This window comes from Octopus bimaculoides, chromosome 27 (assembly GCF_046866305.1).
Source record: "Octopus bimaculoides isolate indiv1 chromosome 27, ASM4686630v1, whole genome shotgun sequence".
Classification (NCBI taxonomy): domain Eukaryota; kingdom Metazoa; phylum Mollusca; class Cephalopoda; order Octopoda; family Octopodidae; genus Octopus; species Octopus bimaculoides.
Window position 1 is genome coordinate 87,370 of NC_142954.1, and position 27,324 is coordinate 114,693.

At 38.0% G+C, this 27,324-nt stretch overlaps 1 protein-coding gene and 1 long non-coding RNA gene across 2 annotated transcripts in view; both read right to left on the minus strand.

The window, feature by feature from the left end:
- Window positions 1-371: 371 nt before the first annotated feature.
- Window positions 372-763, minus strand: LOC149130773 (uncharacterized). The gene is made up of 2 exons (XR_016238589.1): window positions 623-763; window positions 372-539 (listed from the first exon to the last, which is right to left on the minus strand). It is a non-coding gene; the product is annotated as an uncharacterized LOC149130773 (long non-coding RNA).
- A 2,291-nt stretch (window positions 764-3,054) lies between these two features.
- LOC106875636 (glycylpeptide N-tetradecanoyltransferase 2) overlaps window positions 3,055-27,324 on the minus strand; it is a 33,318-nt gene continuing 9,048 nt past the window's right edge. The window contains exons 2-13 of the mRNA XM_014923866.3: window positions 24,498-24,753; window positions 17,904-18,045; window positions 17,206-17,336; window positions 16,338-16,429; window positions 15,388-15,504; window positions 14,172-14,342; window positions 12,748-12,856; window positions 11,516-11,587; window positions 9,235-9,333; window positions 7,661-7,825; window positions 7,245-7,382; window positions 3,055-6,783 (exon numbers count right to left, since the gene is read on the minus strand). Coding sequence (XP_014779352.2) covers window positions 6,763-6,783; window positions 7,245-7,382; window positions 7,661-7,825; window positions 9,235-9,333; window positions 11,516-11,587; window positions 12,748-12,856; window positions 14,172-14,342; window positions 15,388-15,504; window positions 16,338-16,429; window positions 17,206-17,336; window positions 17,904-18,045; window positions 24,498-24,753 — 1,513 coding nt within the window. The 3' untranslated portion in view covers window positions 3,055-6,762. The remainder of the gene's footprint in view (window positions 6,784-7,244; window positions 7,383-7,660; window positions 7,826-9,234; window positions 9,334-11,515; window positions 11,588-12,747; window positions 12,857-14,171; window positions 14,343-15,387; window positions 15,505-16,337; window positions 16,430-17,205; window positions 17,337-17,903; window positions 18,046-24,497; window positions 24,754-27,324) is intronic.

A 27,324-nucleotide genomic window follows, 5' to 3' on the forward strand; every position in this document is an offset into this window, starting at 1 on the left:
GATAGATATCCGATTAATAAATTGATTTCTACCATAGGTGCAGGGCCTCAAATACATATATATATATATATATATATATATAAGAGTGTTGCAGTTTGCTTGAAGAATTGTAATGCTGAAGAAGGTAAAAAGGGAGAAAATGAAATGTCTCTGACAATGCAGAAAGTTTAAGAAAACCTTTATAGTTCAGGTGCAACCATCTTCAGAAGAACAGTTGAGAAAAGTCCAGTTCTACCGACACAACTAGACTTTTCTCAGACTGTTCTTTTCTTCTGAAAATGAGTCTTTGCGCTTGGAATACAAAGGTTTTATTAAACTTTCTGCATTGTCAGAAGCTTTCTATTTTCTCTTTACTTTCTTCTATATATACATTTTTATAAACAATCTTAGAAGCGCTGAGTGAGTTGGCATCTTGCAGAAAATAGCAGAAAGCTCAAACGTAGGATGGCTGTGAAAACAACTCAGAAGACTGGGTAAACGCCATTAGGAGACAGAAAAGCTGACTAGAGAGAATCGAGAGGTACAGGGTTTGGTAAGATCTGTCCCCACTTAAATGTGGATGTTCTGTTAGAACAAACTATATTACTTCAGACAAGCACGTTTAAGTGGGGACAGATGTTACATGTCAGTATCAATATTGCCTGTCACTAATAATGTACAGGGTTTAATCCTCTGTAGCTGCCTTCTATCAACCCATCTCCAAATGCTATTCACTCAATTTTCTTCTGGTTTCACAGCTATTCTGCATTCAAGATTTACTTTATTTTCTGTAAAAATTTTGTTTGCTTTTTTTTTTTTTTTTGGAAGAGGGAAAGCATAAATAGTTATATTCAACCTCAGTATATAACTGGTACTTTATTTCATCACCTCTGGAAACATGAAAAGATGAAAAGGGTGGAATTGGAATCAGAATCATAGCAAAAATACTGCAAGTCATTTTCTTCAACAGATGATCTCTCATTTCTTTCAATCAACTGCTCTAATTAATCTTGTTAATTAGTAATTTGTTTGCAAGAACCAGCACAAGACTAAACATTTTGGTTGCTTTTTATTTTTATAGTTTGTTTTTTTTCCTTTTACTTGGCCCATGTATCACAAGGGATACACAGGGCATATCTCCCTCAAGTCTAGTGGGATACACATTCCCAATGTTTTTTCAACCAAGTCACTTGGGACTTATGAAAGGAAAGCTTTATATTACTCAGAACATATGAAAATGCTTTGGATAGATTAAAGCTTGCAGGACTTCATCCACATTAACTCCCTTCCAATAGATTTCCATATTTTGTGAAAGATGACCAGCACACCTCTCCCTCTCATTTTCCCGGTTTTACTTCTTCCAGCAAAAATTTCGTAAACACACAATGTAAAATGTAAAAATTAATAAATGCTGTTAGGAATTTTTTTTGCAATGTGTGCCACCACCGTTTTTGCCAACTCACTGCTTCCTAATTATCATCATTAATGCTAACTAATTAGTATTTAACTCTTTAGCGTTCAAACCGGTCATATCTGGCCCAAATATTCTATCTGTTTTGTCACCAAACTGACAGATTAGGCCTCTCACAACTGAAATGGCATTCTAAAAGTAAACAAAGAGATCATCAAAATCTCAAAGCTATGAGATAATGCATGATTAATTGAAAACAATGTGAATAAATAAGCAATAGAGTTGACAGAATAATCCGAATGCAAAATGGTTAAAGAAACAAATGCACAAATGAAATCAATAAAGAACTAAAAATGATGGGAAAGAAACTTATCCAAGTTCAAATGCTTGAAACAGTTACCGGAAATGGTTAAGAAGACTGACCCCCTCGAGTTTATAAAATGGTCTTAATAGTCTGATACGCAACACTGCATTGACCAGACTATTGGATGTTGTTATACATCGCTGGTCACAATGCGCTTCCTTCCATTGTTGTGGCTTTTGAATGATGTCACTCTGCTGGTTCGGTGAACAGGCCTATATATTATTTTTTACTTGTTTCAGTCATTTGACTGAGGCCATGCTGGGGCACCACCTTGAAGGATTTTAGCAGAACAAATCAACCCCAGGACTTATCTTTTTACGCCTAGTACTTACTCTATCAGTCTCTTTTATTGAACCACTAAGTTATGAGGACGTAAACACAGACACACACATATATATGACAAGCTTCTTTCAGTTTCCCCTCAACTAAATCTACTCATAAGGTTTCAATTGGTCTGAGGCTATAGTAGAAGACACTAACTACCACACAGTAGGACTGAACCTGGAACCATGTGGTTGGGAAGCAAGCTTCTTACCACATAGCCATGCCTGCACCTATATATATATATATATATATATATATATATATATATATATATATATACATACATACATACATACATACATACACACGCATCACTGTATTAACCAGACTATTGGATGTTATTTTGGACACAAAAAGCTTGCTGCTTCCTTGCAGTGTTGTAGCCTTTGAACAATGCCATCATATCAGTTAGGGGGTCAGGCCAACCTTTCCCCTGAATGGAATGCCAGTCCTTTGCAGGGTTAGCCATTTACAGCTGGGTGAACTGGGGCAACATGAAGTCATTTGCTCAAGAACACAACTATGAAACCACAATATTGCTATCAGAGTGCAACACCCTAATCACTAGGTCACATGCCCCCCACCCCCACCCCACACACACACTCAGAGAGGATTGTTTATACAAACAGGAGAAATACAACTCTAAACATTAAGCGTAATGCCTATTAATATTATTAATTATAGCCAAGAAGAATCATCAGTGATGAAAAAGAGAGACTTGAGCAAATATAACTCACCAAGTAGTTTGATTGTTTGCACAGAACTGCCAGATCTTGGCGTCAATGATGTAAATTCATAATAGACCAAGGGCCGAGAGGAAGAGGAGCAAGAGACCCAGAAGCCAATTAATTCCAAACACTACATTCTTCAATAATGCAAAAGAATTCATTAGTAGTAGTCATAGCAACAACAGAAAATACCAGAACAAGAAAAAAAAAAAAACACAAACACACAAGCACTAAACAGTTTCAAAAACTTTTTCTTCATTCTGTATATTTTATTATTATTATTTTCTTTTTATTCCATTCTTTCAGATGGTGGTAGTGGTTTTCATCCACTTTTGCTGTTATTCCCAACTTTTATAAACTAACACCACTGAAACCCTTCCCCTCAAAATGACTGTTGCTTCGTTCATTCAAGAAATTGAATTTAATTAATTAACCCTTGCCTGCCCATCCTAATTTTCTTTTTATTCACCTACCCATCCCAAAACTTCAGGGGTTCTGTTAAAATGAACTCCCACCCCAAATTAAATAATAATGGTTTCAAATTTTGGCACAAGGCCAGCAAAGTTTGGGGAAAGGGATAAGTTGATTACGTCAACCCCAGTACTCAACTGGTACTTATTTTATTGACCCTGGAAGGATGAAGGTAAAGTCAACTCTGGCGGTATTTGAGCCCAGAACATAATGCCACTAAGCATTTTTGTTCTGCATGTTAACAATTCTGCCAACTCCACGCCTTAATAATAATAATAATAATAATAATCCTTTCCACTGAAGATACAAAGTCTGAAAATTGGAGGGAGGGGACTAGTTGATTACATCAACCCCAGTGTTTCACTGGTACTTAATTTATCAACCCTGAAAGGATGAAAGGTAAAGTCAACCTCAGCAGAATTTGAACTCAGAATGGAAGGACGAAATGCCACTTTGCATTTCTCTTAGCTCGCTAACAATTCTGCCAGTTCGCCACCTTAATAATAATAATAATAATTTCTAACTTGGCAATAGGTACAAGGTCAATAGATTTGTAAAGAAATGAAGGGAGTTGATTAAATTGCTCCCAGTGAGAGATGAAAGGCAAATCAATGCCAGCACCACCACCATGACCTCTCCACTGAATTTCAACCTAGATCATAAGAGATCTAAAGCAACTAGTATCAGGCCTTTATTGCTCTTGGCTAACCAATCCAATGTAAATTTAGTCAAGTACTGTTGATTGTTTTGTGTTTTTTAAATCAATCTCTCAGTAATTATTTTTAACAGAGGCCCAAAGGCCACCACAGATTGTCCTTACCATTAATAGTTGACTGATAACTTATGGTTCATCAATCTCATAAAGATAAAAGGCAGTCAACATTTGAATGTTGAACGTAATTAGGAAAAATTAAAAAAAGAGCAGAAAACAAGGCTAGATTTTGTCTGTTGCTTTAACAAGTTTGTCAACAACAGCCCAAATAATAACTATAACAACGATGATGATGATGGATTTAACTTTTGACACAAAGCCAGCAATTTCAGGGGAAACATTAAGCCGATTATATCAACCCCATGGCTCAACTAGTACTTTATTTTATCAACCCTGAAAGGATGAAAGGTAAAGTTGACCTCGGCAGAATTTGAACTCAGAATGTGAAGACAGGCAAAGCATTTTGCCTGGCATGCTAACAATTCTGCCAGCTTGCTGTCTCAATAATAATAATAATAATGATGATGATGTCTTTTCTACAATAGGCACAAGGGTTGGGATTTTGGGAGAGGGGGGGGGGCTAGTCAGTTACACAGACTCCAGTACATGACTGGTACTTATTTTCTATCAACCTTGAAAGGATGAAAAGACAAAGTGGACCATGGCAGAATCTGAAGTCAGAAGAAATAGAGCAAAGCAATTTCCCTGATGCACTACCGATTCTGCCAGTGTGCCACCCCAACCCTATGCCATTCAGATTATTCGGTCCAGTGTGAAACCCGTTTATTCACGTTGTTTTGAAGTGATTATGGATTATCTTGGAGCTTTGAGATTTGCTTATTTTTAGAAGGACATTGTAGGGTAGGTGAGAGAGGCTGTATCTGGCTGGTTTGAACATAAAACATGGAGAGTATTTTGGCTGGTTTAAGTACTAAAGGGTTCATAATAATAATAATAATAATACTTTCTTATATAGGCACAGGTCCAGAAATTTGAAGAAGGAGTTAGATTATATCAATTCCAGGACTGGACCTTGGTGGGATTTGTAATGAGGAATTAATGTGTCGCAATAAATACCACAAGGCATTTTGGCTGATGATCCGATTCTGCCAGATATTAATAATAAATGTATGCTTATCAACTAGCTTATAAACTATGTCTTTGATGAATTCTTTAAGAGTTTCTAACACTTTAGGCCACCAAACAGAGATCAGAAAGATCTGGCGGGGAACACACGGATGGACATATTCAATACATCCTTCTCCAATTCCACAGACCTCTGGCATGAGCTGAAATCAGACTCTAAAGAGATGGATAGAACTAAAAAAATTAGCGCAAGCCATTCTTGGTCAATGTTCTACAGTTTCTGCCAACTCCATTGCTTGTAAGAATAAATAAATAAATAAAAATAAACAACAATGGGAAATTCAACTCTGGCAGGAATTGAACTGTGACCAGAGAAGTATAAAAAAAAAAAAAAAAAAAAAAAAAGAAGAAAAAAACTATGAAACCACTTGGTATCGTATGCATTACTGTTTCAGCCCAAACATCACCATTATAAAAATTATCATAATAACAATAACAATCCTTTCTACTATAGGCACAAGGCCTGAAATTTGGGGAGAGGGGGATAGTCTATTACATCGACCCCAGTACTCAACTGGTACTTAGTTTATCAACCCCAAAAGAATAAACTCCGAACCTAAAGATGGACAAAATGTCACTATAGGCACATATTGTCTGGTGTGCTCATGATTCTGCCAGCTCACCACCTTAATAATAATAATAATAATAATTCTCTCTATTATAGGTACAAGGCCTGCAATAATTATGATAATAATCCTTTTGACTACAGACACTAAGCCTGAAGTTTTGGGAGAAAGAGTAAGTTGATTATCCATTGATTCCAGTGCACAACTGGTACTTAATTCCTTGACCTCATCACCACCAAAAAGATGAAAGGTCAACCGTGGCAGAATTTGAACTAATAAAAATAATAATCCTTTCTACTAAAGGCACAGGGCCTGAAATTTGAGGGAAGGGGACTAGTTGATTATATTGACCCCAATGGCAAAGTCAGCGTTGGTGGAATTTGAACTCAGAATGTAAGGATGGACAAAATACCGCAAAGCATTTCACCCGGTGTGCTAACAATTCTGCCAGCTTTCCACCTTAACTAATCATACCAGTAATAATCTTTATAATAACAGGTGCAAAGAACCGAAATTTGGTGGGGGGGGAATAGATGTGGGGCGTTACAGTTGATTAATTTAACACCAGTATTTACTTTAGAAGTTAGCGACTTTTGGTAGGAAGAAAAGTGAACTTGGCTTCAGTCGGATTTGAACTCAGAATGCAAAGAGATGTAACTGAAACATTCTGTTCCCTCTACCAATTTGGCCAACCCACCACCTTCATGATGATAATAATAATAATAATAATAATTGATTAATTATAATGTGTTGGTAGCCCCCATTGGTGGGGAATAGGGAGGGGTCAGAGAAGCAAGCAAGCCACAGCAGAGCAGCAGTTTCAGTCCAGTGAATGAATGATTGTTTGGTTGGTTGGTTGGTTGGTTGTTATTGTTGGTGGTGGTGGTGGTGGTGGTGGTGGTAGTGGTGGTAGAATTGGTGAGAGGGGAGGAATTGAAGAGCTGCAAACAACTCAACCAGCTCAGTGAACCACCATCACCATCATCATCATCATTTTCTTCTTCTTCTTCAGTGCAAATAGACAAATGGTTTAAGTGACTTTATATATACATATACAGTTCTCATTGGAGGACCAAACCAACCTGGATAGGACAAGAAAAGAAGAAATATTAAGATGTGAAGAGAGAGAGAGAGAGTATTAAGAGAAAGAGATAAAGGTAGGTAAGAGGGAGATAAGAAAAGGAGAGGGGGAGGAGTAGATGGAGGGAGGGAGAGGAGACAGAAAAGGAGAGAGGGAGAAGAAGAGAGGGATGGAAGGAAACAGAAAGGAAAGGAGAGAGAGGAAGAGAGAGAGCTAGGTAGGAGGAGAGAGAGAGAGAGAGAGTTAGGTCGGAGGAGAGAGAGAGTTAGGTCGGAGGGGAGAGGGAGAGAGAGAGAGAGAGAGAGAGAGAGAAAGAGAGAAGTAAAAAGATTGAGAAGCAATGTTTGAAACTAGTTAAGAGGGAAGTAGATAGAATGATAAAATGTGAAATTATGTCCACGGTTAATGATTTTCAGTCGGAATACATGTAAACAGTTGGACAGACAGAGACGCAGATCTCACCTGATGGGCCTCCATGGGAGTACATTTCCAGTTGTACAGGTAATATTGTAGATTGCCATCACCAATGCCAAACTTTAATTTCTCTAAGAATTCTCGGTTGTTCATCAGGTCCAAAGCATTGAAAACATCAAATCCCATCTGTAACAAACGACAAAAATTATATACACTGTGTATATACATATATATATATATATATATATATATAATTTGTATGTGTAAATGTGTGTGTGTGTGTGTGTACTATTTAAGGGGAAAACAATTGTTTCTAGTTTTTTTTTAATGTCGAGGGATCTATATCAAAGAGTAAAGAGCATACACATATTTCCATACAATTGTTTATTCTTTTTTCTTCTTCTCATTTGCATAAGATAAGGGTCATTGCATTTGACACCATCACTCCTTGGCAAAATACTTACATTTTTCGCTACAACAAGGGCGTCTTGCATAAGGTCGAGCCAGGGCGTCTGAGTGCTGACATTGTAGAAGGAATAAGCTGCTTTGAGGGTTTTGTGGACTGGATGATGCATCACGGTGGAGGGTAGAGTGTAGAAACTGACAAAGTCAGTAATTTTACCATCATTCTGGAAGAAGACAAGTTAAACAAGATAGTTAACAGTGTATTTATATTCTATATATTATACATATGTGGGAAATGGATGTTAAAATGATGATATATATATATATACATTTTTATATAAATAAGGATAAGGTCATTATTTAAAATACCAATCATATCAAGTGGCCAGCATAGGAATAAAAACCTTATAGGTAATAATTATTAGAATTATAATTAAGTATACCTAAGAGATACCACCATGCTAGAGATAGCAGTCAAAACTTGACTCTAAAACCACTTTCTCTATTCACACAGGCCTTTCAGATGGCTCATTGCCTTCCAGGGATGTTCTTCTGCTTTCGATGCCACTCAAAACATTGCACACAACTCACTGCCTCATCGTTGTAAGCTTGCCAAAGCATGCTCAATGTCTCTGCACTGTTTATTGCTCCTGAGCATCTGCCACATACAAAAACTATCTTCCTAGTTAGCCTTCCTTTGATATTGTTGCACCTCTTATGTGTCCATAGCTTGCACTGGGTACATCTTATAGAGTTTCTACCTACGCCTTTTCTACAGATCGAGCAGGCCTATCTACCGGAAGGGGTTTGTGTTTTGTCTACCTTCCTACTTATTAGGACTTTGGTTTTAGCTAGGTTGACTCTAGGGCCCTCCCATTCTAGTCCTTGCTTCCACACCTGAAACTTCTCTAGTTCTGATAGTGACTCAGCAATTAGCGCAGGGTCATCAGCATAGAGGAGCTCCCAGGGGCATCCTGTCTTGAATTCCTGTGTTATTGCCTGGAGGACTATGATAAATAGGAGGGGGCTGTACATATCTCGCAGAGCTCTCACTAACGATTCATCTGTCCCTAGTTTCCTCATTGACCACCAGATAAGGGATCTGGGGACCCTGTCAAAGGCTTTCTCCATGTCAATGAAAGCCAGGTACAGAGGTTTATCTTTGTCTAGGTATTTCTCCTGCAGCTGTCTTACCAGAAATATAGCATCAGTGGTGCTTTTCCCTGGCACGAACCAAAACTGCATTGCATCTAAACTGACTCTCTCCCTAATTAGTTGGGCTATGACCCTCTCCGTGACTTTCATTACCTGATCCAACAACTTGATACCTCTGTAATTATTTGTGATTGTTTATATTTAGAATGACATTGTAGGGTAGGTGTAAGAGGCTAAATCTGGCCAGTTTAACCCTTTAGCATTCAGATTACTCTGTCAAATGTAATGCTTATTTATCCACATTGTTTTGAATTAATCATGCATTATCCAGTAGCTTCAAGATTTCAATAATGTGATTGATTTTTAGAATGACACTGTAGGGTAGGTGTGAGAGGTCAGATCTGAACATAAAACACATAGAATATTTGGGTTGGATACAGCTGCTGGTTAAAATGTTAAAGTGTTAAACTTAACTCACCTCAACGACATAGCTGTCTACTATTCCAGGACGTGGCAGAAACCAGTGTCTGAACTCCTTTTCACTGAATATAGGTGCTAGGTCGAATTTATGGAGATACTGCAATTGATATAAGAAACAGAATGAACGGTTGGGCTATGTGTGTGTGTGTGTGTGTAGTGTGAGAAGTGAGAAGAGTTATTGTGGTGGGAGGGAATGAAAGAGAAAGAGTCAATGTCTTGTGCAGAAAGGGAGAGAGGGAATGAAGTAGAGAGACAGGAGAAAGGACGAGTGAGGAGTGAGAGAGTGAGGAAAATAGTGAGTGATGAGTGAGAAAGAGTGATGAGTGAGAAAGAGTGAGGAAAATAGAGAAAGAGTGATGAGTGAGAAAGAGTGAGGAAAATAGAGAGTGATGAGTGAGAAAAATAGAGGAGTGATGAGTGAGAAAGAGTGATGAGTGAGAAAGAGTGAGGAAAATAGAAGATGAGTGATGAGTGAGAAAAATAGAGAAACAGTGATGATTGAGAAAGAGGAAAATAGAGAAAGAGTGATGAGTGAGAAAGAGTGAGGAAAATATAGAAACAGTAATGAGTGAGGAGTGAGGAAAATAGAGAGAGTGATGAGTGAGAAAGAGTGAGGAAAATAGTGATGAGTGAGAAAGAGTAAGGAAAATAGAGAAAGAGTGAGGAAAATAGAGAGTGATGAGTGAATAAGAGTGATGAGTGAGAAAGAGTGATGAGTGAGAAAGAGTGATGAGTGAGAAAGAGTGATGAGTGAGAAAGAGTGATGAGTGAGAAAGAGTGAGGAAAATAGAGAAAGAGTGATGAGTGAGAAAGAGTGAGGAAAATATAGAAAGAGTGATGAGTGAGGAAAATAGAGAGAGTGATGAGTGAGAAAGAGTGAGGAAAATAGAGTGATGAGTGAGAAAGAGTGAGGAAAATAGAGAGAGTGATGAGTGAGAAAGAGTGAGGAAAATAGAGAAAGAGTGATGAGTGAGAAAGAAAGTTGAGTGAGAAAGAGTGAGGAAAATAGAGAAAGAGTGATGAGTGAGAAAGAGTGAGGAAAATAGAGAGTGATGAGTGAGAAAGAGTGAGGAAAATAGAGAGAGTGATGAGTGAGAAAGAGTGATGAGTGAGAAAGAGTGATGAGTGAGAAAGAGTGATGAGTGAGAAAGAGTGAGGAAAATAGAGAAAGAGTGATGAGTGAGAAAGAGTGAGGAAAATAGAGAGTGATGAGTGAGAAAGTGAGGAAAATAGAGAGAGTGATGAGTGAGAAAGAGTGAGGAAAATAGAGTGATGAGTGAGAAAGAGTGAGGAAAATAGAGAGTGATGAGTGAGAAAAATAGAGGAGTGATGAGTGAGAAAGAGTGAGGAAAATAGAAAATGAGTGATGAGTGAGAAAGAGTGATGAGTGAGAAAAATAGAGAAACTGATGATTGAGAAAGAGGAAAATAGAGAAAGAGTGATGAGTGAGAAAGAGTGAGGAAAATAGAGAAAGAGTGAGGAAAATAGAGAGTGATGAGTGAGAAAGAGTGAGGAAAATAGAGTGATGAGTGAGAGAGTGAGGAAAATAGAGAAAGAGTGATGAGTGAGAAAAATAGAGAAAGAGTGATGAGTGAGAAAGAGTGATGAGTGAGGAAGAGTGATGAGTGAGAAAGAGTGATGAGTGAGAAAGAGTGAGGAAAATAGAGAGTGATGAGTGAGGAAAATAGAGAAAGAGTGATGAGTGAGAAAGAGGAAAATAGAGAGTGATGAGTGAGAAAGAGTGAGGAAAATAGAGAGTGATGAGTGAGGAAAATAGAGAAAGAGTGATGAGTGAGAAAGAGGAAAATAGAGAGTGATGAGTGAGAAAGAGTGAGGAACAGCTTATTTTTGCCAGCTGCACAGACTGGAGTAGTGTGAAATAAAGCGTCATGCCCAAGGATACAAAGTTGTTGTCAGGAATTGAACTCATGACCTTACAATCCTGAGCCAAATAGCCACATGCTTTCAGAAAGAACGAGAAAGAGAGTTTGTGTGTAGAGGGAAGGAAGGAGAGGATGTTTGTGTTAAACCGGTGGTTTATACAATCCCTAATATTGTAAAAATACAATAGCTGGCTATGAGGGGTCACTTGAATAAAATAGGGACCACAGAGGTCCGTAGGTAGAAAGATGGTTGAAAAATCAGTGTTAACCAGTCGGATATTTTTTTTAAATTTTTTTTTTATAAAGATACTGTAACAGTAAGAGAGAAAATACTTTGGTCAATGGTGTGTACATGTCAAAGAGTACAGAAAGACAGAGTCAGAGATGTTAACAAACCTTCAATACAAGCTGATAGGCATTTTCCACATCCTCTACTCTTAAATCTCGGAAACCTTGAGTTTTAGTTTGCTGCAAAAGACAGAATACATTTGTTAATTCTTGGGTAGTTGTTTTTAAAGGAATTTTAAGGAATCACAATAGAGCATTTACTGAAAGGAGAGGAGGTCTCAATATGAAAAGTAGAAGCTAATTTATTACAAAATTAGTTTTGACCAAGAGCTTTGCTTATATTATTCAAGAAGACTGTATCAATAAAATCATGAACTCCGTTAAAGATAATCAGACACACACGGAGTGGAGGTGCATGGCTTAGGGGTTAAAGTGTTGGACTCATGATTGATGGATTGTAATTTCGATTCCTGGGCTGGGTGATTTCACATTGCTCCAATCTACTCATCATCTTCTTCATCATTATCATTTAATGTCCACGGGTCGGACGGTTTGAACGGAGCTGCACCAGACTCCAGTCTCATTTCAGCTGGTTAAAATGACTAACCTTATGACAGACAGGCATATTTTCCAGGGAGGAATATATAAACCAGAGAAACTAGGAGATTGGCCTTGTGCCCACCCTCATATAACTACATACACAGGTACACACACACACACACATCTACGAAAGACAGGTATGTATACAAATATACACACACACTGCAGATTTATAGGTGTATGCATGGCTATGTGGTTAAAAAATTTGCTTTGCAGTCACAGGGCTTGGAGTTCAATATCACTGTACAACACCATGGACAAGTACAGCATGGAAACTGAAAGTAGCGTGTGATATATCACGGTATATTAGGGTATCAACCAGACTATTGCTGGTCAAATGACCGAAACAAGAAAAAGAATAATTAAAAATCTTTCAAAGTTGTATAAAAAAAGTGTTAAAATATTTTGCATTTTGTAGAAGTATAACAAATCTATTGTTTATAAACTTTAACAATGGAATCTTATATGGACCCCCAAGGGTCATTTGGACCCTGGTTGAGAACCACTGATCTAAGCTTTCAGATTTTGCTATTTTTTACTCTTTCAAAAAGAGGGTTCCTTAAGCGAATTAGTATAGGAAATGCCACCCAAGAGAATGGACTCAAGTTGAGAGAGAAGCAGCAACGTTAGGGTTAACTTTCTAGACTCATCTACTCCCAATTAAGCATACAGCTCATACAATATTTCCAAATATAGCATTTAACAGGTTATCAAGAAGTTTGGTCGATCAAAACACTCACGTCAGGTAGTTTATAAAACTTTAGAGTCCTCTGCATTGTCATATTGCGTCCCAGGTGAGAGAATCGTACTTCAATGAGTTTCCGAGGATTTAAAGAACGATGCCAATACCTATACAAATAGAAAAGAACAACAACAATAATAATAATGGTTTTAAATTTTGGCATAAAGCCAGCAGGTTGGTGGGGAGGGAGGTAAGTTGATTGCATCAACCCCAGTGTTCAACTGGTACTTATTTTATCAACTCTAAAAGGATGAAAGACAAAGTCAACCATGGCAGAATTTGAACTCAGAATGTAAAGACAGACAAAATGCTGCTAACCATTCTGCCAGCTCATCACCTTAACAACATTGATAATAATAATAATAATAATAATAATAATAATAATAATAAATCTTTTTGCTAAAGGCACAAGGCCTGAAATTTCAAGGGAGGGGACTAGTCGATTATATGGCCCCTAGTGTTTCACTGGTATTTCATTTATCGCCCCAAAAGGATAATAATAAGGATGATTTAACATTTTGGCACAAAACCAGCAAATTCAAAGGAGGGGGTAAGTTGATTGCATCGATCCCAGTGCTCAACTGGTAATTATTTTATCAATCCCGAAAGGATGAGAGGCAAAGTCAACCTTGGCAGAATTTGAACTCAGGATGTAAAGACAGATGAAATGCTGCTAAACATTTTGCCCGGCATGCTAATGACTCTGCCAGCTCACTACCTTAACAACAACAACAACAATAATAATAATAAATAATTTCTCACTTTGGAACAAAACTACACATTAAGAGATGGATGAGTTCATGCTAAACAATTATATCAACTTTAAAATATCACAACTGCTTACTTTATTTTGTCTCTCTTGACAAATGAAAGGTAAAGTCAGAACACAAAAGAATGAAACTAAATACGAGAAGGTATTTTAGTTGGGCAACAATAATTATAGCAGTTAATTGATTCTAATAGATATTTATCATCAACTCTTTTGTTACCATATTTCTGTCAATATATGATACCTTTATTTCAATTAGTTGTTTTTTTGTTTTAATTATGAAAGATTTAATAAAATAACTTTCCCATTATTAAGCTGGGGTCTGGAACAAATAAGCATTAAGAAATTTTAAAACAGATAATCTTAAAATAAGGGAGTGATAAGTGCTAGTGACTAAGAATTAGGGAGGCAAAGGCTTGACTGGAGAAATGGAGAGAGGGAGAGAGAGAGAGAGAGAATGGAACAGGCTTTGTACATGGCCCAGGATATTGTAGAAAATACTTGCCCAAGGTCCTACACAATGGGATGAAACCCTGTCTTAATCTCACCACCCTGTATGTATTGGCCATCCAATATTGTTTTTAGCCAGTGTATCTAGGACTACAATGTTCAATGTTGTGTGAGAAAAAAGACAAGAAAGGTAAAGGGCTTACCTGCTACAAGCTATGGGTTTGGGTAAAACAACACCAGCAGTGTAAACAGCCTGGAACAAATCACGTTGATGGACTCGTCTCGTTATCTCCCGAATTAAAACAGGAGCCACCCGTTTTGATCTAAGTTTCTTATGTACACACAAAAAATTGATTTCTACCATATCTTTAAATCTGAAACAAAGTATAATAATAATAATAATAATAATAATAATAATCATCGTTTAACGTCCGTTTCCCATGCTGGCATGGGTTGGACGGTTCAACTGGGGTCTGGGAAGCCAGGAGGCTGCACCAGGCCCCTGTCTGATCTGGCAGAGTTTCTACAGCTGGATGCCCTTCCTAACGCCAACCACTCCATGAGTGTACTAGGTGCTTTTTACATGCCACCAGCACAGGGGCCAGAGGAGGCTGGCAACAGCCACGATCGGTTGGTGCTTTTTACATGCCACCAATACGGAAGTCAGTCAAGGTGGCGCTGGCATTGGCCACGTTCAGACGGTGCTTTTTATGTGCCACCGGCATGGGTATCACAACTACAATTTCCATTTGATTTTCATGTTGATGTTGATGTACTTGACTCAATAGGTCTCCTCAAGTACAGCAGGTCACCCTACAATCCAAGGTACTTTTGAATGGGCTGGGGCTGGTTATGCAAAACTGGTGTAGGACACAGCCGTGAACTCACTTTATTTGCTGGGTCAATAATAATAATCCTTTCTACTATAGGCACAAGGCCTGAAATTTTGGGGGAGGGAGCTAGTTGATTGCATCGGTCCCAGTGTTTCACTGGTGCTTGATTGACTTCGAAAGGATGAAAGGCAAAGTCAACCTTGGTGGAATTTGAACTCAGTGTGTTTAGGTGCATTGCTTAATCGTTAAGGTGTTGAAGTCATGATTATAAGATTGTGGTTTCAATTCCTGGAGCAGGCAATATGCTGCATTGTTGAGCAAAACGTTTCATTTCACGTTGCCTCAGTCCACTCAGCTGGTAAAAATGAGTCATCCTGCAATGGACTGGCATCCCATCCAGGGGGAAAATATAAACAGCATAGCAACCAGAAAAACAGCCCTATAAGTTGATACGACTCAGAAGGAACATTATTATATCATTTTCTACACTAAAGTAAGACCCAGAAAAGAAAACAGCCACTGCAGCCAATACAAGAATGCAGAACCCCAGCAGTAGTCAGACCCCCCCCCCCCCCCAGACACTTACTTTTTATATACTTTAATGTGCGCAGGCACGGCACTGATAAATCCTACTAGTTTAGCATTCTTCGTTACTCGTACACCACAATGCCAATCCTTTACCCAACCAGGAGGTTGTAATGCCCTGTAGAAAGAAGACAAAACAAACATATAGCAAACAAAGAAACAAAAGTAACAACATACAGACGGACGTCAGCTTGAAACCAGGCCAAATATTTTGCCTGTTTTATGTTGAAACCAGCCAATTCTGGCCTCTCACACCTATCCTTACATTGTCATTTCTGAGATAATCCAGGATCAATTCAAAACAATGGGAATAAATTAAGCAGTATTACATTGGACAGAATAATCTGAATGCTAAACAGTCAATTTACATTTCTTATGGCATTAGTTACCTTGTCCGTGTTTACTCATTATTGCTGAAGCATGGAATAAATTGCCCGCATCAATTGCTGAAATTCACCAATTGTACACTTGATGCCCCCCACCCCCACCCCCTGTTTTTCTTTTTCTTTTTGTTTTTTAATAACTTATTCACTGCTCACTTCCTAAATGAAAGATATGAAAAAAAAAAAAAGAGAGACACACACAGTGGACACTTTTGTGTTGTGAAGCTGTGGCTTAGAGAACGCCAACAACACAGGCCACAGAGTAGTCAGCAGTGTTGTTAACAACAGGATAATGAGTGGCCAACACAACTGAAGACACAGATCATACAGTGACCAGCAGGATTGAAAACAACTGGCCAGGTTATGTAGTGATGACCCTTGAACAGGCCTTTTATGTTCAAAATGGTATTTGTTCCCCTAAAAAATGTTTAAAACAATCAGATAAAAATAGCACAAGCTGTGTATGTGTATACCTGTGAAAGAGAGAGTGTGTGTGTGTGTGTGTGTGGGTACATATATATATAAGAGCAAGGCACACACAAGAAATTTTTAAAATTTATCAACTGACCATTGAAGAAATTCAGGAGAATAATCAAATCTGAACATATTATCATCATCTTCAACATAATTCTCACTTAAAAGGATGTACAGCTCTTTCAACTACAAAAAGAAATAATAATAATAATAATAATGATAATAATAATGATGATAATAATAATAATACATGAAGAAAAAAAATGCTTTCTAATTGATGTATCAATACCAGCAGATGACAACGTTTCTCTAAAAGAAATGGAAAAACTTTCAAAATACAAAGACCTGGAAATAGAGATAACTCGAATGTGGAATCTAAAAACAGAAACAATTCCTATCATAGTAGGTGCCTTAGGTATAATAAAAAAATATTCAGACAAATACATAACAAAAATAGCAGGACTTACAAATATATATAACATACAGAAAATTGCACTACTGGGTACTGCACACATTCTACGTAAAACACTTTCAATACAGTAAACATAAGAGCACCACAGCAAACCACAGCACGTACCCAAGGCACACAGAGCTGCGCTCGGTAGTGAAGTGAAAGCACGTTATAAAAATAAAACTACTGAATAATAATAATAATAATCGTTTCTACTATAGGCACAGGGCCTAGAATTGGGGGGAGGGGCATAGTTGATCACATTGAACCCCAGTACTTGACTGGTACTTAATTTATCAACTAAGAAAAGATGAGACAAAGAGAGACAGAATGAAAGAGATGTAGATAGAGCGAAAGAAAGACATACAGAATGACAGATACCAGCTGCCTCTTTCATTCTATATAAGTAAACACACAAGGAAGGAGATGGAAAAACAGAGAATTAATGAAGCAGATATAATTGAAAGAGCCAAATAAAAAGGTGAATGGTGAGGAAAGGGGCTCTACTTACTATATCTGGTTTGTTGATATCTAACGTATCCCAATGAAAGCCATCTGGTAGAGAGTAAGATTCTTGACGAATGTCATCAGGGAGCTTGTCAGTTTCAATACATTCATTAACATTTTCATCTATTTTCTCCGCTGGAAATTTAAAACAAACATCAACATGTCTATAGTTTTGTTATTTTGTTTGTTGACATTATTGTTTTACACCTCTGGGCCAGATATTCCAGCCAAAATCACCCTGTCTTGTTATTCAGATATATAATGTTATTGAGAACTGTATAATCCAATGTCTTCTTTTTAAAGACTGCAAGTGTGTGTGTGTGTGTGTGTGTGTGTGCATTCAAGGACCAAGTCAGTCAGCTACAACCTCCCCTTTATCATCAACCTCTCTAAACTATAGTCACAGGACTAGTTCAGCATAAGACTGCAACCTAACACAACACTCATCAATTTTATAGTGCAGCCACTACTTGCAATTAGATGACTTGCTAGAAACAGCTACTGAACTTCCCTTAAACCCTGCCTTACTGTTATAAAATAAGCACATAGCTGAATGTGATAGCATTTACAATGTCGGAAAGAATAACAGGACAGTTAAAACTGAAATATCTTAGATCACAGGTATTATTCAGTTACTGATGGCCAGGGGCTAAACAACAACACAACAAATTTTCTAAATAAAAAAAAAAAAAAAAAACTTACAGAGTTTAGGAACAGGCTGTGTCTCCCAAAACTGGTATTTCTTTTTGTTTGCTTCTTCTAAACTTTTTGGAGCACCTTGTGGCATAGAGAGTAACTCCATGGCCCACTGAATCTTCTGAAGACCAGCTACAATAGATTGATGCTGAAGACAAAAATAACAACAATAATAAAAATAAAGGGGAAAAAAAGAAAGACACCAACACCAAGAAGTTAATTAATAGGATGATAATTTTCCTGTTAACAAAGCAGTGTTTAAGGCATAAGCAAAATTTAGGTTAGTTAAAATATGTTTGTGACATATTTTAAGTGCTAAAAGGCAAATACACTGCAGTTACCATCTCTGGCTAATCGTTGAGAGGACGTTGGTGTTGCCTTGGTGGAAGTTTGCGCTCTCTGAGTGCTCCTGTTATTATTATAATTTTCTGGACAATGTACAGAACACACTGAGAAGTGGAACATTGACAAATTGGTCCGGATAAGCTGGAAAGACAAGGGCAACAAATGCTACAGTACTAGACAAGCTGAAAAGCCAAAGACAACTCTTGCTGAGAATCAAACCCACAAAGCTATGATATTTCAGATATACAATGCCTCAGAAATCATTGCCTGAGACCACCCCAACAGGAAGTGTGTCAAGAAGAGAGCAAAAGACATCAGAGGATGAACTGGAAGCAAGAGGAGCCCAACTGATTGTCTGCAGAAATAAAGAGGGAACTGGAGAGTCGTGGCAAGCTGACCACCGGACACACCCAGCCACAGAAAACCATGCCACCAGACTGGAACTTGGTGCAGCTCTCTAGCTTACTAGTTTCAGTCAAACTGTCTAACCCATACCAGCATGGAAAGCAGATGATAAATGATGATAATGATGATGTGATTTGAAGGAGATTTGGCTGCTATTTCTAGCAAAGCTAGCAACCATGTAGAGCAGTGACCATAGAAGATTTTGTTAAAATTATCTGCAATAAATTGGTTATACTTCTACAATTCACAATTTTTTTTTAAATACAATTCCTAATATTTAGTCATTAAAATATGATTCTTTAAACATGAAATGTTTAGGAGGATTCATCTTAGTAAAATAAGAATGAAAGGTGAAAAATAGTTGAGAAAGAGCAAAGTAGAGTATTCCTTGTTGGCTGATTGGAGTTGGTAGTGTTTCGTGCCAAGTCAGTACAAACAACAGATCTATGATAAAAGACATTAGAGTCATAGCCATACAGTTTACTTTGTATTGAAGATTAAATTACCCATGATTTTTTAGGGTTTTTTTTTTTTTAAAGATAGTAAGATGTGATTTAAGGGAGATAGGCTGCAATTTCAAGCAGGTTGTACATCCATATAGAGGCTTGTTGGCTAAAGCTAGCATAGTTGTGTCCCTTTAAACACCACCACACTCCTGATAACCACAAAGCTTTCAGAGCCAGACAGACTTATAAACATACACTTGAAATACTTGGGACTAGGCAGAACAACTATTCACCAAATTCTATATAACTACTGAAAACGAGTGGCTTAGTGGTTAGGGTATTCAGCTCACAATTGGAAAATCACAAGTTTGATTCCTGGCAGCACACTGTGCTCTTGAGCATGTCAGTTTATTTCATGCTGCTCCAGTCCACTAAGATAGCAAAAATTAGCAGTACCTGTGTTTCAAAGGGGCCAGTAACGTCACATTGTGTCGTGCTGAATCTCCCTAAGAACTACATTAAGGTACACGTGTCTGTGGAATGCTCAGCCACTTGCACATTAATTTCACAAGCAGGCTGTTCTATTGATCAGATCAGCTGGGACCCTCATCGTTGCAATCAACAGAATACCATATATATATATATATATATATGTGTGTGTGTGTGTGTGTGTGTGTGTGTGTGTGTGTGTGTGTGTAAAGGTATGATCCAAGGATCAAAGTGTAGGAAGTCAGTAAGCTTCGAGCAGTCCATGGAAGGTATAAAAAAACAACTATCAGAAACAATAGGGGTTTATTGACGTAGAAGGTTGGAAATTTTCCCCCATATCAAAGTTCAATAAACTGTAAAAAGTTATTTTGATAGTTCACAGTTAGCAGCTGGGGTAGCTGTGTATGCAAATAAAAATTCAAAATTCTGGATTTTGTCTACTCCATTCCCTAACTGTGGATATATATATATATATATATATATATATATATATATATATGTATAAGAGGGGTGACCACTAAGTGGACATCCATTTTGCTAGAAGACCACCTATGGTCTGAACACTAAGCAAAGATTGTTCTCAAGAAAATTCAAATGAAAAGATACAAAATACAAAGATCTTTATATTTTGTATCTTCAACCCTCTTATATATATGTAATATAATTTTTCTGAATCTTCAGATTTTTCAATTTGCTAGGCCACTGGTTTTAAATTGATATTAATCGAATTAATATTCAATTTTTCACCCCTATTATTTAATATATATATATATATATATATATATATATATATATATATATATATATATATATATATAATTTGGGATATATCAAGTCATTATGAATGAAATGTCCGATTTTCTCATACACAGTTGTTAACTCTAATGTTTTGTGCTGCCAATTCTTTGTTTTACAACATTGAAGAGCTACATCATCACTTTTCAAAATGCAGTTCCTGGTGTCTGATTACATTGTGAGTTTTGTCTTGTAAATCGATTTTTGTGAACCCATAGAGAGATCAAAAATTTGTGTTCTTTATGAATGAGTTCTGTCGTGGAACCAATGCATCCCAGACACCTCGAAACATCAGTGAAGGGTTTGGGGAAAATGTGGCGGATGAGTGCACTGTAGGTTGATGGTTTGAGAAGATCTGGTTTGGTGATTTTACTCTTGAAAATCAGCCCCATGGTAGAGCTGGACCAAGGTGGATAATGATGAGCTGGAAACTTGTGGAAGCAGATACATCTCAAACTATGCAAGGTTTGAGGTTTCGATTCCAACTGTATTGGACCATCTAAAACAAATCAGCACGGTAAAGAAGCTGGACGAGCAGGTACCACACAAACTGAACGAGCATCAAATGACAAGTCGTCTTGAAACTTGCTGTTCTTTGCTGTCTCGGCATAAAAGCGAACCACTTTTGCATTGTATTGTTACATCGATTCATTCAAGTCAACATTTAGTTTCCTCACATCACTCACAACCATTTGTGTTATATCTGTCACCAAGGTCCAGTTTACCTAAAATACCTACCCTGTTAAGTATCACAGGGTGATACAGTTCACTAGAGTAACTAGCAGCAGCAATGAAAAGGTGATGGATGTCTTGTTGGATTACAACTGCAGTTCTTATTTTAATTTTTCCGATAAGCACCTGTATCTGTGCAGGTATGGTTCTACAATTAAGACGTTCACATCCTCACCATATAGTTTGGGGTTCAGTCCCACTGTATGGCACCTTAGCGAAAGGTCTTCTAATACAGCACTGGCCTAACCAAAGCCTTGAGTGGATTTGGTAGATGGAAACTGAAAGAAGCCTGTCATGTACATGTATGCGTGTGTGTGTTTCTCATTTTTATGACATCGCTTGCTAGTTATAAATGAATGTCACTACCACACAAATGGTGATGTCCATATGCAGTCTTCTGTGAAATCATGTCCAGCCATTGTGCTGCTCATGTAGGAAGGACTTGAGAAAATGTTACCTTTCTTGAGAATGGGTGAGGGTTGGCAAAATGAAAGTCAAGGAGCTCTAGAAAATCTGCATCAACAGATTTCATTTGAATCATACAAGCATGGAAAAGTGGACATTAAATGATGACAGGCTTATGGATGAGCCTGTGGTATAAGCGACCTCCAGCGTTCTCAGCCGCCAGACCATATCCCTGCTCACAGCTATCGAGGTAGGGATGGGGAGATGGCTATCTGCAAGTACAGGAGCTGTGAGTCAGAGTGGCTGTTGCAGGGCATCTCCCACACCATCCGCAAGAGCAATGCCTTTTGTCTGTTGGGCCCATGAGGCAGTCTGAGTTCCAGGAAGTCAGGAGAATATAATATGAGGTGGGAGCGCGAGAGAGAGAGAGAGAGAGAGAGAGAGAGAAGGGGGCAGAGAAATAAGTGAGGTGGGGTAATAACAGTAATATATAATGAGGTATTTGAGAGAAAGAGAGAGAGAGAGAGTGAGCAAGAAAGAGAGAGTAATTTAGTAATGTATAATGTGGTAGCAGAGAATGATGATGAGGATGAGAAAAGAGGAGGATGAGGATGAGCAAATCTGTTATAATAGTATGAATTAATTAGGAAATTGCTAATAATATGTTAATTACATTGATTTGTCATGTAATAATTTAGACAGGAGAACCCTTCTTCCTTTCAATAGTAGAGAAATTAGGGCTTAAAACCAGTGAAACAGAGACTCGTGATTAACAGATGATTAAGTTAGACTAAAGATGGAAGGTGCACAAAATTGGTCCATTAGCACAATGGACAACAAGCAGAGCTAAACTGACCCTTTCAGTAGTAACCCCAGACAAATCTGTGTGGTCAAGAAGTTTGTTTCACAACTGCATGGTTCAGGGTCAAACCCACTGTAAAGCAGCCTAGGTAGATGTTTACTATATTAGCTTTGGTATTTGGAAACTAAGCGGAAGCCAGCTGGAAGGATCATCCCACTTCTTGTGGGGTAGAAAGCCTGCCTGGTCGAGCACCAGCACCTGGCCTTTAGGTGCCTTAAAGGAGTCCACTTTGTTGTAAGTATTTGGACCAGGTCACTGGTCTGAGCACAACTTCCTCCCATCAGTTTTCAGGGTCTTGTAAAAGGGGTCACAGATACGTCCTTGTCTTGTTAAAATATTTAAAGTGTTCAAAAGAAGTTAAATGAAGTCTAACTGCAATAAACAACATTGAAAGATCTGTGGAAACAAAAGTTATAGTTTTATTACATAAAAACCATTTACTTGTGTTCCAGAAACTAGCTCAACTTAGGAGCCAATAAGGACGCTTCTAGGTCATTGTTCAACTTGCTAGACACAGCAGCAAAAGCTCCCTCAAATCACGCTCTAAAGTCTTAAAAACGGAGTGATACATTGAATAATGTAGTCAAGATAAAAAAAGGAACGTTCATCGTTGACGTGTCTTTGATGTTAGCTTTGCTCGTTCAGACTTGACCTGGGGATAAACAACAACAAATAAATATAAAAGTTTCTGATTTCAATAGAAGCCCCTTTCCAAATTCTTCAAGTTTTAGAAATTTTAACAATAATAATAATGGTTTCAGATTTCGGTACAAGGATGGCAAATTCAGACGAGGGAGTAAGCTGATTACATGGACCTCAGTAATCAACTGGTACTTATTTTATTGACCCCTGAAAGGATAAACAGCAAAGTCAACCTTGGCAGAATTTGAACTTATAACATAAAGACGGGCGAAATGCCACAAAGCACTTTGCTCAGTGTACTAATGATTCTGCCAGCTTGTCGCTTTTTTTATAACATGATATATTAGATTGGAGCCTGGTGTTGCCATCCGGTTTCACCAGTCCTCAGTCAAATCATCCAACCCATGCTAGCATGGAAAGCGGACGTTAAACGATGATGATGATGATGATGATGATGATATATATATGATCCTGGTTTCAAATTTTCTGCCACATGTCAGATGGAATAAGTGTCCCAAAGATACGGTATGTGGCTGTGACATATGAATGTCTGTTTTTCCCAGGCTAGCAAGAGTCAAACAAGACTTACTGAGATTTTTTGATTTTTATGCATGGATGCTTCACTTTGGTGAAACTGAGTTCTAGAAGCACTGAGAGTTCCGCCCACATGTAACAACAATAAAACTTTTCCCAAACCCTATCCCAAAAAACCAAACTGCATCTCTCCTCTTCCTCTTTCCATGCACTATGCTTATGTTTATTTCTTGCTCCCCAGTCCTGTCCTCATTGCCCTGCTCACTGTATCATTGCTATCTTGTTGTCCCCCACACCCTCTATATGCCTAGGTTTTACCAGTCAGTGCATACCCCCCCCCCACTCCTTGCAGTCATGTGAAGTCTCTACTCCCTACTCTGGGAATCAAATTCACTACCTCATGATTGTGAGCCCGATGCTCTAACCACTGAACTATGTGCCTTCATATATATATATATATATATATATATATATAGGGTAAAGTGTAAAGACCCCCTTCAGTCATGAATGACCCTGGGATTGCACCTAGAAAGTTACCCTCTGAGGCACAAGTCCGAGCAAGGTTGTTTATGGAAGACCAGTAGTCGCTCATGCATACCAGCCTCCCCTCTCCATGCCACAGATATTATCCAAGGGAAAGGCAAAGGGACCGATACAGCTTGGCACCAGTGACATTGCAGCTCATTTCTACAGCTGAGTGAATGGGAGACGATTTGAAATAAAGTGTCTTGCTCAAGAACACAACACACAGCCTAGTCTGAGAATCAAACTCGCTACCTCATGATTGTGGGCCCGACATTTTAACCACTGAGCCATGCAGCTATGCTACATGCTTGTCCACAATGTGCACTGCTGGAGAACAGGGGAACAAGATGGTCACAGAGTAGCATATTTGTTGGATTCGTGCAGAGCAGGATCTAAACAACAACAACAACAACAACCTACCTTGGAATTCTCTGGTTGACCATCTTTTGTAACAGCTTTGTCATCCTTGTCAAGAGGGGCTTGATTTTTGGACTCTGTTCCTTCCGAATCAGCTTCAATTCCTGATTGTGATTGATCACTTTTGCCCTCAATCCGTGGAATTCTATGTTCTTTCTCATCAGCAAACACCTGGCTATCAGAATCTCCGCTGGATCTTTCAATGTCCTTTTGCTTACGTTTCTTCTTCTTGCTCTTTTTACGAGCTGCTGCTTCAGCACTGTAATGACAAACAAAAGTAAAAATTTAAATCTAGACACAAGGGATGTTAGATCAAAATATTGTTAATCAAGGGGGAAGGGTATGCTCTCGACTCTTTATGAGGCCTCTAAGATTGAACCCTCAGTGTCCTCAAGCCTGACTTCCCAACATCCATAATAATAACAATAACAATAATAATGGTTTCAGATTTTGGCACAAGGCCAACAATTTCGGGAGCTGGGGTAAGCCAATTACATCAGCCTCAGTGCTCAACTGGTACTTATTTTAGCAGAAAGGCAAAGTCAACCTCAGCAGAATCTGAACAGAATCCATAAAGACAGATGAGGCACTGCTAACTATTCTGACAGCTTGGTGCTCTATGATGATGATGATGATGATGATGATCTGAGAAGTGGTGAAGGAAAGCTCAATCACCTGCTATTTATGGAGGATTTGAAGTTGTTCACAAAATCCAAGGCAGAATTAAACAGATTTGTCCATTCTGCATGAAAACCTCCAAACGAAAGACCTTGCATAAATACTTGTAGCAGAATGGACTCTGCAACAGGATCTCAAGTAACAGGTGATGGTGTTAAACGAATGGAGTGATTAAGTCTGCCACCTAAGAAGGCCATGGTAGGATTTGAACTTAGAACACAATGGTATCAGAACAAATGCAATAAGGCATTTCATCTGATGCTCCAAAAACTTTCAGCCAATTCACAAATTGGTCGCATTCTTCCTTCAAATCCTGCCAAGATCCAGAACTGGGTGAGCTCAGTAACATTTATGGCATCAACACAATAGAAACTGCATAATTTCTAACATAGACACAAGGCCAGAAACTTGTGGTTATGGGATTGCTCCCATTGTACAATCCCTACAGCATGTACCAATTTTCAGCCTTGGCACAGGTCAGCCCAAGGCTGACCTGTATCTTGTCAGTAAAATTTAGCAATTTCTGTTGTGTTGCTGCCATCCATGTATTTGTGTATGTATTACTAATGTATACTGGAAATGGATATATGCACCAATGAACCCAATAACTGGCCCAGTGGAAATCTGTTAAAATTGCAAACCATGACTTGTTTCCAAATGAGGTAATAAAGTCTCAGTCTATTGAACAAGTAGCCGGGACATGTTTGCATGGAGAGCAGGAAACAAATAACTGTACATTTTACATGGGTTTTAAGTAGGTGGAATGATACGACAAAGAGAAATAAATGAGGTGGTGACAAGGTACCAGGACATGTTCTCAAGGTGTCATATAGAAGGTGAAGAGATGAGCAGGGCGATGAGAGAATCAGCAATGGAGGGGAAAATGGGAGTGATTGGAGGTGAGTGCTGTGAATGAATAAACAGGGATAAGAGTAATCAGTGGTAAATAGGAGTTGGAAGCCGTGAAATAATGCATGATTAATTTAAAATGGTGTGAATACATAAGCCTTACATTTGACAGAAAAATCTGAATGCTACCAGGTTAAACATGGATGTTCTGTTAGAACAAACTATATTGAACAAGACACCATGTGAGGAAGTATAGTTTGCTCTAACAGAACATCCACGTTCATCAAAGTGGGCATAAATATTACCTCTTGGTATTCATACTACTTCTGTAGCTGGTGTATATTTTTTTAACGAGCTTACATATACACACACAGAAATACACATATTTTTGAGGGTGTGGTTTATGGCCATCTGCTCATCTTTGTGCAACCCTTTTATTTGTATCTTCTGACACAGGAATACTGTTATGTCTTCAAAATTTTGAATACACATGGACTATTATACATTATACACCCCAACACATACAGTTAGATTTTGGTTATTCTTGAGAGAACAAAACCAGTCTTATGGAAAAGTGCCAATGAAGAACCTAAGCAAAGTATAGCATAAATCATACTAAAAACTGCTGATTACTTTACATATATATATATATATATATATATATATATATATATATATATATATATATATGTATATATATATATATATATATTTCTGGAACTTAAGCAAGATTTATAAGACCATATATGTTTATGCTAATATAAAAATACAATTTAAAACAATGGGCCACTTACTTGCCTGTGAAATTATAATACACCATCTTCTAGGAAGAAAACAATTCTAACAAAAGACAATAATGTAGTAAAGCATCCACAAGATATAACAGAAATAGGAGTCCTTTTTGCTTAGAGTCCTGTCTGGTTTATGAGAGCACTGACTAATGAAGAATAGATTAGCAGATTAGCAGAGTAATTAACAGAAAACAAAAAGTCACACCACATTAAATTACTATTGCTGCCACAGTGGTCGTAGTCTGGACATTATTTCTGGCACCACCCTCCAAGCTGTCTTTTACAGAAACTAAGTGCAGAACTTAGCAAGGACCTATCACACTCAACACAATGGTAGTCTACTAAAGTGCTTTTGTTAGACTTGGTCAGTTGGGACAGGCTGTGGTGGAGGTGTGTGTGTGTGTGTGTGTGTGTGTGTGTGTGTGTGTGTGTGTGTACCATGTGACAATGGTTAGAGAGCAATTGTCAACAACAAAGACAAAAACGCAACAGAGGATAATTTTACCGAAAGG